This window comes from Acomys russatus, chromosome 24 (genome assembly GCF_903995435.1).
Source record: "Acomys russatus chromosome 24, mAcoRus1.1, whole genome shotgun sequence".
Lineage (NCBI taxonomy): Eukaryota > Metazoa > Chordata > Mammalia > Rodentia > Muridae > Acomys > Acomys russatus.
Genome location: NC_067160.1, coordinates 54,347,679 through 54,361,390, shown reverse-complemented (window position 1 = coordinate 54,361,390; position 13,712 = coordinate 54,347,679). Strand labels below are relative to the sequence as shown.

The following is a 13,712-nucleotide window of genomic DNA, read 5'->3' as shown; positions in this document are numbered from 1 at the left end:
AGCCTGGTGAGCCCACGGAATCCTCATGACTCTCCCAAGACCAGGTATCAACTCTGGTCTCCTCACAGATGGAAGAAGCCCAGTCCCAGAGATAAGCCCCACCCAACCCCAAGCAGCAGAATAAGCAAGTGGTGGAGGCGGTGGCGGCAGAAGTCACTGACCTGGGTCTCCTGGATCCAGAACCACTCTGCTGGCCTTTCTTTCTCCCCATGAGGGAGCTGAAGTTACATATCTGCCCAGCCAAGCTAGAATTGCCCTCATTTGCGCTGAAGGAAGAACTTGAAAAAGGAACCAGAGGAAATTTGCATTTAAAGTTGAGTTGTAACCAGTGGCCAACAGATGCTTGGAAGGTTAGCTTCCTTGATATGCATTTGTTTACATCAAATGGTGAGAGACTCTGCATAGTTACTGTATTTGCTAAATCCTCCAGAGGCTGTGCATTCTAAGGGCTGTGCTCCACTTGGTTTTGCCTGGCCACCCAAAAGGTCACCAGGCAGGAGGGATAATCCAGCAGGCCCACTGTTGGGTTTAATGGGTCCAGGTCTCAAGTGGTAGGACAGAACTCTGTGGCACTTTCCTGCAAGAATGTGCCAACCAGGCTGGTGGTGGCACACACCTTTAATCCCAGCACTCAGCAGCAGAGGGAGGAGGAGGACCTCTGTGAGTTCGAGGCCAGCCTGGTCTGCAAGGAGAATTGCAGGAGAGCCAGGGCTGTTATACAGAGAACCATTGTCTTGAAAAAAACAAAAACAAACAAACGAGCAAAAGAATGGCAAGTCTTAGGCTGGGAAAGGCCCAGTCTTCCCTAGGTGAGACATGTTTGTAGGTATTCCAAACAGGAATGCAGAGCCAAGAGTCCAGAACTAGTCCTCAAAGCACAGTTAACATGTTAGAGAGCCCACCTTAGCATTTAATAATATCTGTATCCTTCTTAAGCTTTTAAAAATAAAAGCTTTGGGTGACTGATGGGTATCTGCTTATTTTGTGGTCCCAAGGATGGAGTAAGGACGTGTGTGTGTGTGTGTGTGTGTGTGTATGTGTACAGAATGGTTTGAAAAGCCCTGCAATAGAAAACAGGTTTTGGGGGGTGGAGAGATGGCTCAGAGGTTAAGAGCACTGGCTGCGTGCTTGCTTCGGCAGCACAAATACTAAAAATTAGAATGATACAGAGAATAGTAGCATGGCCCCTGAGCAAGGATGACCTGCAAATTCATGAAGTGTTCCATATTTAAAAAAAAAAAAAAAAAAAGCACTGGCTGCTATTCCAAAGGTCCTGAGTTCAATTCCCAGAAACCACAAGGCCGTTCACAAACATCTATAATGAGATCTGACGCCCTCTTTTGGCCTGCAGGTGTATATGCAGGCAGAGCAATTTGTACATAATAATAAATAATTTCTTTTTAAAAAAAGAAAGAAAGAAAAGAAAACAGGTTTTGCAGCCTGAGAGATGGATCAGCTGGCTTAAGTACTAACTGTGTAAACATGATAACCTGCGACCGTCCCTGGAACCCACACAAGAAAGAAAGAACTGACCACCACATAAATAAATAAAAGACGAAAGAGCCTGGCGTATACAGTAATCAACACTCGGTTCCAGAATGTTCTAAAAGGCACAGAGAATGACTTCTAACCCATCCTCGGGGGACTCAGAGTTGTTCCTGAAGGGAAGCCTTCCTTCCCTTCAAGCCCCCCCCCCCCCCCCCCCCCGCCTCCAGCAGTGGGCTGAATGAAGGTCACGTGATCAAAGGGCGGCTGGGTTCAGTAGGAAGAAGCCTGTTCTGAGGTCTTGTCTCCAATCACGCGCCCTATGTACTAAGGGAGGAAGGAGGAAGGCGGCTCGGCAGCTAGGCCTGGTCCGGGGACTCCAGTGAGGAGCCAGTGGAGTGGGCAGCTTTTCTCTCGGGAATGGCCATAGACCAGCGCAGTGCGATTTGTTCCCCTTCAACCGCTACTCCCTAAAGGGAGTAAGGAGAAGGAGAAGAGCAAGGGAGGGGGAGGATGAGAGGGGCAGAAGGGGAAGGAGGGGTGCGGGGAGGAGGAGGAGAGGGAAGAGGAGGAAGGCACTGAGGGAACAAGAATGGATAAACCCGCGGCAGAGCATCCAGCCCAGACTGTACCACCAGGATGCTTTTTAATTCCTAACATTTCATTTCCTCCTATTACACTGTAATTGAATGTAAAGGACCCGAGCGATCACAGCCATACTCTCCTCGGCAGACAAACCACACACACAATATTTTCCCACCGTGTAATGAAAACACTGGTATCTTTGTGCGAGCCGGCTTTGGACAGCCTGCCTTCTTAACGCCCATCTCTGTCTCTGTGTTTATGTTTGCCAGCATTAATATTTATTAGCGACGTTAGTCTATTAGTGGGCATGGTGTGCTTGCCCGGCTTTGTAGAGCATCCAATTTGAACGCACTTGCTCTGGATAAACACTTCCTCGTGCTGGTAATCACAACAACCTAGGGCAGCTTTATGTCTTATGACGTGAACAGCCCCTAACGCTTGGGCTCTAAGGAAGGGCAGAATCACTTTCCACAGCCGCCGGCTGCTCCAGTCTCCCCATCTTTGACACGGACCTATCTACCCTAGGGCTCCCTCTCCCCAAAACTGAATGCTCTGGGCTTGTAGCTCGCTGGAAAACTCAGAGGAAGTGACCTGTAACATTGCCGGACTTATTTTGTCTGTGTGCCTGTGTGTTTGCGTCTTGCATGTGTGTGTCTGTGTTGTGCATCTGTGTGTGCCTGTATGTGTGACTCTGATGGCTCTGTATGTCTGTGTGTGTGCCTCCTCTCCAGACTCCTAAATAGCCAAGTGCCTGTGGGCAGAGGCTGAGTTTTGAACTTGTTTCGGTGCCCCTCACCCCAGTTCAGGATGGCCCTCGGCACCCAATAAACATTGAGGAAGTTCTTTCCTGACTCTTGTCAAGTGCTGAGAAAGTATTTCTCACTTCTGCAGGGACGCTAAGGTGAAATGATTCTGGGATCAGAGTCATTTGTGAACACTTCCAACTGCCTGTTATACAGGATGTGACAAACCTGGGTCACCCTTGGTTAATTAGTCATGGCTTGTGGCCAAAACAGCATGAGGTTGTAAGTCAGGAGACCGGAACCTCCTCCCACTTCGGATACCAGGTCACAGGAGCACCCCAGGATGGGTGTCTTCCCCTGGTTGGAGGCCTCCCTAAGCCTCCCAATAGGAGATGCATTTGATGTAGGCAAACTCCCCTCTAGCCCCAAATGCTTGACTCTATGACTTTATTTTTACAAATGTGTGCTCTTCTTATTTGTGACATAAACCCCCAAAGAAAAAAAAAAAAAAAAAAAAAAGGTTGGTAATAAATTATGAAAAAAAATCAGGTGCCCTGATCATTTGTACTTTCTGAGGATGCTGGAGCCGACCAATCCTCCTCCTCCGCCCACACACCCGTGCACCGCAGCCAGCCTCTCAGGGCGACAGAAGACGCAAAGCTGTCAGTGGAGCAAACTGCGCAGTCTCTCCCCGTAATTGTATTGACAGGATATCAGCCAAGTCGCGGTGGCAGGAAGAGTGTACTCTGACAGGTTTTGTGAGGGAGCCTCGAAGGCTACTGTGGCAGGATTCTATGTTGAGTCTCCGGATTCTAGGGAAACGAGAACCAAGTGGGGTGAAACTGGGTTCTTTCTCAGTTTAATTTTATGTCCCCAGAGAGTCCCAGTGGAAGGAGAGCTGGCTGGCTGCACATCACTTGACAAGAGAGAAGCCCTTGCCAGCGAAAACTATTTACGCTATTTTTGTGGTTGCATAAAACACCTTCTCGACTCGGCTAATTGCTGTTAGATGTGCAGTTGGCTTGGGTTTCAGCAAGGTGGCCAGTTGGTGAATGTTTATAGATGAAACACCTGCTCGCAAATCTGAGGTTCTCCCTTTAGCTCTGGACCCTGTGGCATGTGGAAGACACGTTTTTAAATAACTGATGTAGATACGCCTGGTAAATTCCATGGGTGGAAAATACTAGGGTGCGGTTCATTCAGTGTCCGCATTTGAAGTAGGGAGAAGGAGGAGGAGGAGAAACAACCAGACAAACACTGAACCTACCCATGAGGAGATGCAATTTGGGCAGCCACCTCCCCGTATGGTAGAATAAATATTTCCAGGGTGCTGTATTTCTCTCATAGAAATGTACTTCTTCCGGCTCAGACACAGCTAAAATACACTTCAGTTGCCATTATTCCCCAAAGACACCCAGAGCCAAGAGCACTCACACGATGAGGAAGCATTCACCCCAACACTGGCACCCCCTTAAAGGGACCTACAAGTCCAGCTCAGTCAAAATGACAGAGCGATATTTCTTTTCCTGTTCTCAAACCCTATAACTAATTTTAATATTTTCTTTTTCTTGAAAGCCCAAATGGCAAATGTTCCAGAGTTCAATGTTTTCTCACGTAGAGAAAGCTGGCCTGGGAATCAGTGGTGTGGCTGTTAAGCCAGCTCTGCCAGACCCTCGAGTCAAAAGCCTTGCCGGCATTCCCTCATGCACCGGCTTATCAGGAGCTTCTGCAGCAGGGAGCGGCCCGGCTCCCCTTTCACATCCTCTCTCTGCCAGCTTTTTTTTTTTTGGGGGGGGGGGTGTTTCGAGACAGGGTTTCTCTGTGTAGCCTTGGCTGTCCTGGACTCACTTTGTAGACCAGGCTGGCCTCGAACTCACAGCGATACGCCTGCCTCTGCCTCCCAAGTGCTGGGATTAAAGGCGTGCGCCACTACGCCCGGCTCTGCCAGCTTTTAGGCAGGCTGGGTTTTGACGAGAGATCTTACAGGAAGGGGTAAATATTGAATGTGGACATCATATTTCAAACACTAGCTGCGCTTCAAACACCAAAAGACAGCTGGCGGGGAAGACTGCCCCCTGCTGTCACTTGTACAAAAGCGTCCTCGGCTGTGTCACCAAAGAGCGGCGGGATGTGACCCATGCTGTTGGTGGTCGCCAGGGACCAGGACAGCCTGAAAAAGAGAACCCCAATTGGTGGGTCAATCATCACCTCTGCTTTTAAAGAAATGATGATTCCTTAAACTCCAGCTCCAAAAACAAGGATGGAACTTATCCTGGAGACTGGTAAGTTAGAGCCACCTAGAGGTGACACTTGATATAGCCAGGAGGAGAAGCTAGGGGCAAAGGGAGTGTGTTTCACATGCTGTAGTTACAAGCATCGTAGTTTATACGTCTAAACACATGCTAAGCATGTAGGGAGCTACATATAACACATGTGTGTGCTATGCATGTATACTGCATGTGCGTGCAGTATCCCTATACATGTGTTACCTGTAGTCAATATTACACAAGAACTCACTCTATAATGCCCGGCAACTCACATTTAAGTGGGAAGGAGCTACACACTAGTGGCATCTAGTTAAAGCAGTGTCGGAGCATCAGAGCAGCCGTTGATAGGCGGTTCCTCCTTGGCTTAAAACAGCAAAACCCCAACTGTCTGTCCCATGTGCCTGCTGAGATCAGCAATCCAAGAAGCAAGCAAGATCTGTTCCGCAGTGGAGATGCCTCAGAGGGGCTGCTGCACCCTGCACCGGCACCGTATCTAACTTCTGTCCTCCTGGGAACATTAATTAGCCCAGAAAGGTCCAGGGGGTTAATGTTTTCCCACGACTCAAAGAATGCAGCCAGCTCTAGCACAGTCAAGAAAACCCAGGTTATGCCTGTCGGTGGTGGCATGTGTCTTTAATCTTAGTACTTGAGAGGCAGAGGCAGGCCCATCTCTCTTAGTTCGAGGCCAGCCTGGTCTACAGAGTACATTCCAAGACTACACAAAGAAACCCTGTGTTGAAAAAAAAAAAAAGCGGAAGGAAGGAAAGAAAGAAGGAAAGGCCAGGTTCTCTTCACAAAAGAAGGAAGGGGAAGTGGAGGAGGGAGAAAAGAATAGAGAAAAGAAGACGGGGGGGGGGGGGGGGGGAGGAAGGGAAGGAGAGAGGGAGGGACAGACAGAGTATATCAAACACCACAGCTTTGGGTTCTAATCAGTGCCTAGAATCAGAGAAATCATGATTATTACTGAATCCATGGTTACCATCAACACGCCCATCGCCCTCCACACCCCCAACCTGGGAAACCAAGATCATTTTTAGAAGCACACTGCCCTCTAGCGGCGCAAGATAGATTTGCTCCACTAGACTTCAACTTGGCTTTTCCAGTCACCGCACGTGAAAAGAGGCAGAGAGCCACCGCCAACGTGTAGTTTCCAGTCAGACTAAAGTGCATAGGGCCGCCACTAAAAGGTAAGGGAGTCTAGCTACAAAAGCTGCTCGCAGGCCTCCTAGAGGGTTTTCAACCCCAGACCTCCCCCGTCCCCTCCCCCCAAACACACACACACACACACACACACACACACACACACACACACATACACTTAGGGTTGTGATGTGACGCTTCCACGACAGCCCCGGAGCACCTGTTGCATAGTAGGCCCGAGGTGCTGGGGAAAATGGGTCTTGAGATGGCAAAAGGATAGATGGGTGCGTGCGACCTGTCACCCTGAGGGTTCATCGAGCCCTATCCAAAGTCTTTCCCAGTCACTCCCGCTACTTGAGGACACTAAGGTTCAGGGACTGGCGGCGACTGCAGAGGGTCGGGACCTGTCCCTCCCAGAGCTGGTTTCCGACACTGCTCCCGGACCCTGGGACCTGAGGACAGAGGGCTTAGCAGCTGGAACCCAGCGGCAGCGTCGTTGCCCCGCGGAGGGGACAAGCGCGCCCCGGCGCTCACCTTGACGATGAGCGGGTTCTGAAACATGGAGTCACGTACGACCCCAAGCCTCTCGTTCTCCATGCCCGGGCGGATGTCGGCCACCACCAGCGGCCGTCGGGGAGGCGGGCAGATCTGGCTGACCGAGCGGCGCATCGGCTGCTTCTTCTTCTTCCATCGTGTGAGCTCTTGCCGGGATTTCCCGGGATCAGGCATTATGGGGGGCTCCGGGAGCTGACCCTGGCTGCAAACTCGCAGAGTTCTACCCTGTCTGAAGACTCCAGCCACACGCGCGCGCGCTCCGGGCTCCACCACACGGACCCTGGGGTGCACCCCGCGGCCAGGCAGACTCGGAAGCGGAGCGCGCCCACCTGCGGAGCCTCCGTGGAGCGTTTAAACCCCGCCAGTTCTTCGGAGTGATTTGAGCATCTCCCTGCAGACTGGGAAAGGGAAGAGTGTATAGACTATCCCCTTGAGAAGAAATGGACCGGCCCGTCTCCTTGGCGACGGGACGCCAACAGCTCAGGAGCTTCCGGTTTCTTTTCCAGAAACACTTGGCAACCACAGAGACCTTTCCGAACTGTTTCAAGTCCACATAGAAAAACCCAAAAATCAAATCTAGGTTGTGCTAAAGAGGTTTTAGAGGGCCATTTAGTCTTGGTTTCCACTCTCTCTCTCCCCACCGCACTGTACTCACAGTTCCTTCCTGAGGGAAGAACACACACACACACACACACACACACACACACACACACACACACACACACACACACTCCTCCGGATATCGCACTAACCTGGACGTGTTGGAAAAGAAATATGCATTCTAGGCTTGATGTCAACGCTAACCTACTGGGTGGTCCCAAGCCAGTTTCTCTGTTGTGTGTTTTCTTTCCATCCATTCTTTAAGAAGTGTGTGGAAAGAAAAATCTATGGATTAGATTAATAGTGTCTGACTCTGAAACCAAATGGAGGGAAACTGAAAAACTCAGGTCCGCAGAAATCATTGGCTTGATTCACTGAGTAAGAATATCCGAAAAGGGGCTGGAGAGATGGCTCAGCAGTAAAGAGCACAGAGGTCCCAAATTCAAGTCCCAGCAACCGCATGGTGCCTCACAGTCATTTTTATAGCCTCTAATGCCCTCTTCTGGCATGCAAGTGTACATGCAGATAGAACGTTCATATACATAAAATTTTTTAAATTTTTTTTTAATCTGAAAATATTTAATCCCAGCACTCGGGAGGCAGAGGCAGGTGGATCCCTGTGAGATCAAGGCCAGCCTGGTCTACAATGCAAGTCTAGGACAGGACTCTACGCAGAGAAACCCTGTCTTGAAAAAACAAACAAAACAAAAAAAATCGATAAATATGGCTGGAGAGATGATGGCTTGGAGGGTGAAGGTGCCACCAAGCCTGACAACCCAGTTTGATTCTCAGAACCCATATGGCAGAAGGAGAGATCCCACACCTCCAAGTTGTCTCCTGACTTCCACACAAATGCTGTGGCACACATGAATACACATGCATGCATCTGCGCACGCGCGCACACGCACACACACTAAATAAATAATATATAAAGCACAGAAAGACCATTTGGAAAAGGCATCTTACACTACTCTCAAAGATCTACTAACTCTACCTCCTGAATTTAAAAAAAAAAAAAAATTCAAACCAGCCCAGCAGAGTGGCACACATCTGTAATTCCAGCACTCAGGGAGGTAGAGGCTGGCAAATCTCTGTGAGTTCGAGGCTAGCATGGGCTACAAAGTGAGTTTAGGACAGCCAGGGCTACAGAGAGAGAGAGAGAGAGAGAGAGAGAGAGAGAGAGAGAGAGAGAGAGAGAGAGAGAGAGAGAGAGAGAGAGAGAGGAAGCTGGCCAATGGCTCACCAGTTACCAGTGCTCACTTAGTGGCACAGCAGTATTTCCGGTTCCTAGGCATCTGGCGCCATCTTCTGGCCTCCTTGGGCACCAGGCACACACATACAAACACTCATGCCCATATCTTTTAAAAATTAAATTCTTCAATAAAAGACCTCTGAGGCCCTCACCTGGATTCACAACCTTTTGTGTCTGTTTTATTGCCACTCACTAAGTAGGCTCTTATACCTGCACATGGATACACAACTCACAGACACACTGCCGAGCTGCTTGAAACTTCCCCAAACAAAACGTGCCCCTGTATTAGTTCCTTTTCTGTGGATGTGATAAAGCACGTGACAAGGAGTAACTTATAGAAGGAGGAATTTATTTGTGCTTAGGGTTCTAAAGGGATAGGGGCATTGTGGCAGGCAGGCAGGCAGACATGGTGGCTGGAACAAGGTGCTAACACCACACATCCCGAACACTCCAATGGTGCAGGAGGAAGACGCGGGGGGTGGGGGGGGGGAGGGACACACAGACAGACAGACAACAGGGAATGGCGGGGAGGCTTTGAAACCCCAGTGACCTAGTTCCTCCACCAAACAAGTGTTCAGATAGATGAAGCTCCTGCATTAAGGGCATTTTCTTCTGGGGATATATTTTTTTTATTTGATAATAGCTGGGCGTGGTGGCGCACGCCTTTAATCCCAGCATTCAGGAGGCAGAGGCAGGCGGATTGCTGCAAGTTCGAAGCCAGCCTGGTCTACAAAGCGAGTCTAGGATAGCCAAGGCTACACAGAGAAACCCTGTCTCAAAAAACAAACAAGCAAACAAACTAAACAAAAACAAACCACACACTTGATAATAGGTTTCTCTGCCTACACAATATGCCAATTTAAGCCAAATCAAGAATATAAAGGCAAGCCAGGTGTAGTGGCATGCACCTTTAATCCCAGAACTCAGGAGGCAGAGGCAGACAGATCATTGTGAGTTTGAGGCCAGCCTGGTCTACAAAGTGAGTCCAGGACAGCAAAGGCTACACAGAGAGTGAGTTTGTAGAAGGAAACACACATGTTTTAAAGTGTTGTCTAATTGAGTGGCATAAACTGTGACCAATCAAGATTTGACAGACTAGGATACGCCCAACTCTCATGAGAAGAGAGAGGAAAGGTAATTTAATAGGGAAAGGAGGCTTTTTGTTTGTTCTTTTGGTTTTTTTGTTTTTTGTTTTTTTTTTAACCAGGACAGAAATAGAGAGATGGGTTGCAGAGAGAGAACTCAGGTGAAGATGGAACTAGCCAGAAAATGAGAAAAAATCAGAAGATTAGAGCAGATGGCTGAGTTAGTTTGAGGCCAAGCAGAGCAATTCTGGGCCAAAAGAGAAGCCAGGTTAAATAAGTCAGCTGGGAGAAGAGTTTGAGCCAGAACAGCTGAGTTGAACCAGCCAGCCCAGAGCTCAGAAAGAACAAGGAAGGGTGAGCTCATTAAGCAGTAAGTCTCAGAGGCTGAAAACTTTCTAGGCCTAGGTTAGATTGTATGGAGGCTAGCAGCTTCCAGAACTAGGCCTAGGTTATCAGAAGGAGGCAGTCAGCCTCCCAGACAACCATTGAGCCAGGAGAATAAAGGTTCCTTTTCCACCCCTGGGCAGGCACTCTTAGTTAGATTGTCAAAGGGGTAGCGATGAGGAGCCATAACTTGCTGGCCTGAAGTTTCCCCCTCCACGTTGGTGGGGGAGTTTTCTCTGTGGGGGCAGGTTGGGGGAAGGAGGGCAGATGGGGTTTGCCAGCTTGTGCAGGGCCCAGCAGGGGTTCTGGCCTAATAGTTATTTTACAACTTCATCCACACACATGATGGCCATTGATTGTTATCTTCCTGCCTCTCTCTCCATCTGCTGAGCTCCCTCCTCTACTGTCACGTCTTATTTTGTGCCCCACAGAATTGAATTAGGGTTGCTGACCAAGCATGGGGGTGGTGGTGTGTCATTGAGTCACTCCCTGTGACTGTACACTAAGGCATAAAGCCCTCCCCTGACCCCCAACAACCATGAATCGTCAAGGGCACTTTCCTATACAACATGTCCTTGCCATGGCTACTGCTTATGTCAGTCAAGCTGGCCTGGAACTCAGCAATGTCCACGTGCCTCTGATGCATGAGTTCTGGGATCAAAGGCATTTTTAAAAAATTTATTTATTATTTATACAGTATTCTGCCCATGTCAATGCCTGCCTACCACAAGAAGGCACTGGATCTCATTAAAGATGGTCATGAGCCTCCATGTGGTTGCTGGGAATTGAACTCAGGACCTTTGGAAGAGCAGACGGTGCTCTTAACCTCTGAGCCACCTCTCCAGCCCTCAAAGGCATTTATAATGATGCTTATTATGTTCACAGATCCTTTATAAAAACTGGAGTTTTTTTTTGTTTTGTTTTGGATTTGGGGTTTCTTGTTTGTTTGTTTGTTTGTTTCGAGACAGGGTTTCTCTGTGTAGCCTTGGCTGTCCTGGACTTGCTTTGTAGACCAGGCTGGCCTTGAACTCAGAGATCTGCTTGCCTCTGTCTCCAGGACTAAAGGACTACTCAAGTTGGATCACAGAGACCTAGATCTTGAGCTGTGATCTCTTTCCAGGGCAGCCATGTTCTGAATTAACATTCCTCTACAGCTGTGTCCTCTGCAAGGGCAACAGGTGTTCTTAAGCAATAAGCCATCTCTCTAGCTCCATGTCCATGGACTTCAATGTGGTGCAGTAATACTGTCTAACATGCAGTCCATATGCAAAAAAAAAAAATTTTTTTTTAAATGCTTTATTTTATGTGTATGGGTTTTGGCCTACGTGAATGTCTATGCACCGTATATATGTAGTGCATGTGAGTTCATTGATCCATCTTCAGCATCTTCGTTAAATATGGAAATATTCACGTCCACAAGGCCTGGAGTTCACCATGGAGCAAGATGCACTGACAACCACTGCAGGCTTTACACAGCAGCAGTGGGCACTGTCACGACCAAAGCAGACCACATAGACATCCATCTGCTCAGGCGAGGCCTGACACAGAGCACTTACAGGTTTTCCCGACTGCTTCACTATGTAACCCAAACCTGTGATCCTCCTGCCTCAGTGCTACAAGTGCTGGAGTCACAGGCATTTGTTACTACACCTGGCAGATTGTGCGTTTTTAAAAGTTTTACTTTTTTTTTTTTATTAATTTATTCTTGTTACATCTCAATGTTTATCCCATCCCTTGTATCCTCCCATCCCCCCCCCCCCCTTTTCCCATTATTCCCCTCCCCTATGACTGTTCCTGAGGGGGATTACGTCCCCCTATATATTCTCATAGGGTATCAAGTCTCTTCTTGGCTACTTGCTGTCCTTCCTCTGAGTGCCACCAGGTCTCCCCCTCCAGGGGACATGGTCAAATGTGAGGCACCAGAGTATGTGAGAAAGTCGTATCACACTCTCCACTCAACTGTGGAGAATATTCTGACCATTGGCTAGATCTGGGAAGGGGTTTAAAGTTTACCACCTGTATTGTCCTTGGCTGGTGCCTTAGTTTGAGCGGGACCCCTGGGAAAAGTTTTACTTTTAATGTGTATGAATGTTTTGCCTGCATGTGGTACGTATGTGCACCATGTATAGGCTTGGCGCCTGTGGTCAGAAGAGGCCACTGGATGGATCCCCTGGAACTGGAATTATGGACAGCTGTAAGCCACCAAGTAGAAGCCACCCAGGAGCAGAATCTGGGTCCTCTGAAAAAGCAGTAAGTGCTCTTAACCAAGTCAATCATCTCTCTAGCTCCCTCCCACACCCACTTAAAAAATAAAGATTTATTTATTATATATACAATATTTTGCCTGCACGTACACCAGCACACCAGTAGAGGGCACCACATCTCATTATATATGGTTGTGAGCCATCATGTGGTTGAACCTTTGGAAGAACAGCTAGTGCCCTTAACCTCTGAGCCATCTCTCCAGCCCCTTTCCAGCCCCTTTTAATCAAAGGTGCTTAGCAGCTCACACAGAGGAAGTGACAACAGTTCAAAGAAAAGCATAATAGCAACGTTCAAAAGCATGGGTTGGAGCCGAGTGTGGTGGTGCACGCCTTTAATCCCAGCACTCAGGAGGCAGAGGCAGGCGGATCACTGTGAGTTCGAGGCCAGCCTGGTCGATAAAGCAAGTCTAGGACAGTCAAGGCTACACAGAGAAACCCTGTCTTGGAAAACAAACAAATTAAAAACAAAAACAAAAAATACACCCCACCCCCCTCGTGAGTCCAGGATGGCCAAGGCTACACAGAGAAACCCTGTCTCGAAAAACAAAAACAAAGAAACAAACAAACAAAAAACCACCCCCCCCCCCAAAAAAAAGTATGTGTTAGAATCGTGGGCCAGATAAGTCACTTTTTTTCAAGTTGCTAAAAGCCTCAGTTTTCTCATTACAAGATGGGACTGACACAGTATTGCCTAATAGAGATACCTACAACAGAGGACTGTTATTAGAACAAACGAGGAGACAGGTTAGTACCAGCACTCGGGAGGCAGAGGCCGGCAGAGGCCCACCTGGTCTACAAAGTGAGTGCAGAACAGCCAAGGCTATACAGAGAAACTCTGTCTCGGCATGGGGTCGGGGAGTAAATGAGAAAATGTACAGCTTTTAGGATGGTATGTAGCTCATGTGGTAGAGTGCTTGTTCAGCACGCACCAGGCCTGGGGTCAATCCCCAGCACAGTATAAAACCTGGCTTGGCAGCACACGCCTGTTATTGCTGTACTGAAAACAGAGGTAAGAGGAGTAAGTTCAAGATCGCTCTCAGCTACACAGCGCGTTTGAAGGCACCCTAGGCTACAGGAGACCCTGTCTCGAGAAAACAAGAGAAAACTTTCTACTTCCGCCACACACACAAAATCCTAAATTTGAGTGGTATAGATAACGGCTCTTATTTGATGGCCCAAGTAAAGTTTTTGTTTGTTTGGTTTTGGTTTTTGGCTTTTCGAGATGGAGGTTTCTCTGTGTAGCCTGGAGTGTCCTGAGACTTTGTAGCACAGGCTAGCCTCGAATTCAGAGATCAGTCTGCCTCCAAGTGCTGGGATTAAAGTCATGGGCCACTACCGCCCAGTTGTTTTTT

At 48.4% G+C, this 13,712-nt stretch overlaps 1 protein-coding gene and 1 non-coding gene across 2 annotated transcripts in view; one reads left to right on the top strand and one right to left on the bottom strand.

Annotated features, from left to right (window-relative positions):
• Positions 1-6,998, bottom strand: part of Cfap77 (cilia and flagella associated protein 77) — a 126,419-nt gene extending 119,421 nt beyond the window's left edge. Inside the window, exon 1 of the mRNA XM_051166563.1 lies at positions 6,755-6,998. Coding sequence (XP_051022520.1) covers positions 6,755-6,949 — 195 coding nt within the window. The 5' untranslated portion in view covers positions 6,950-6,998. The remainder of the gene's footprint in view (positions 1-6,754) is intronic.
• LOC127207801 (U6 spliceosomal RNA) lies at positions 1,125-1,232 on the top strand. Its single transcript, XR_007833003.1, has one exon. It is a non-coding gene; the product is annotated as a U6 spliceosomal RNA (small nuclear RNA).
• Positions 6,999-13,712: the final 6,714 nt, after the last annotated feature.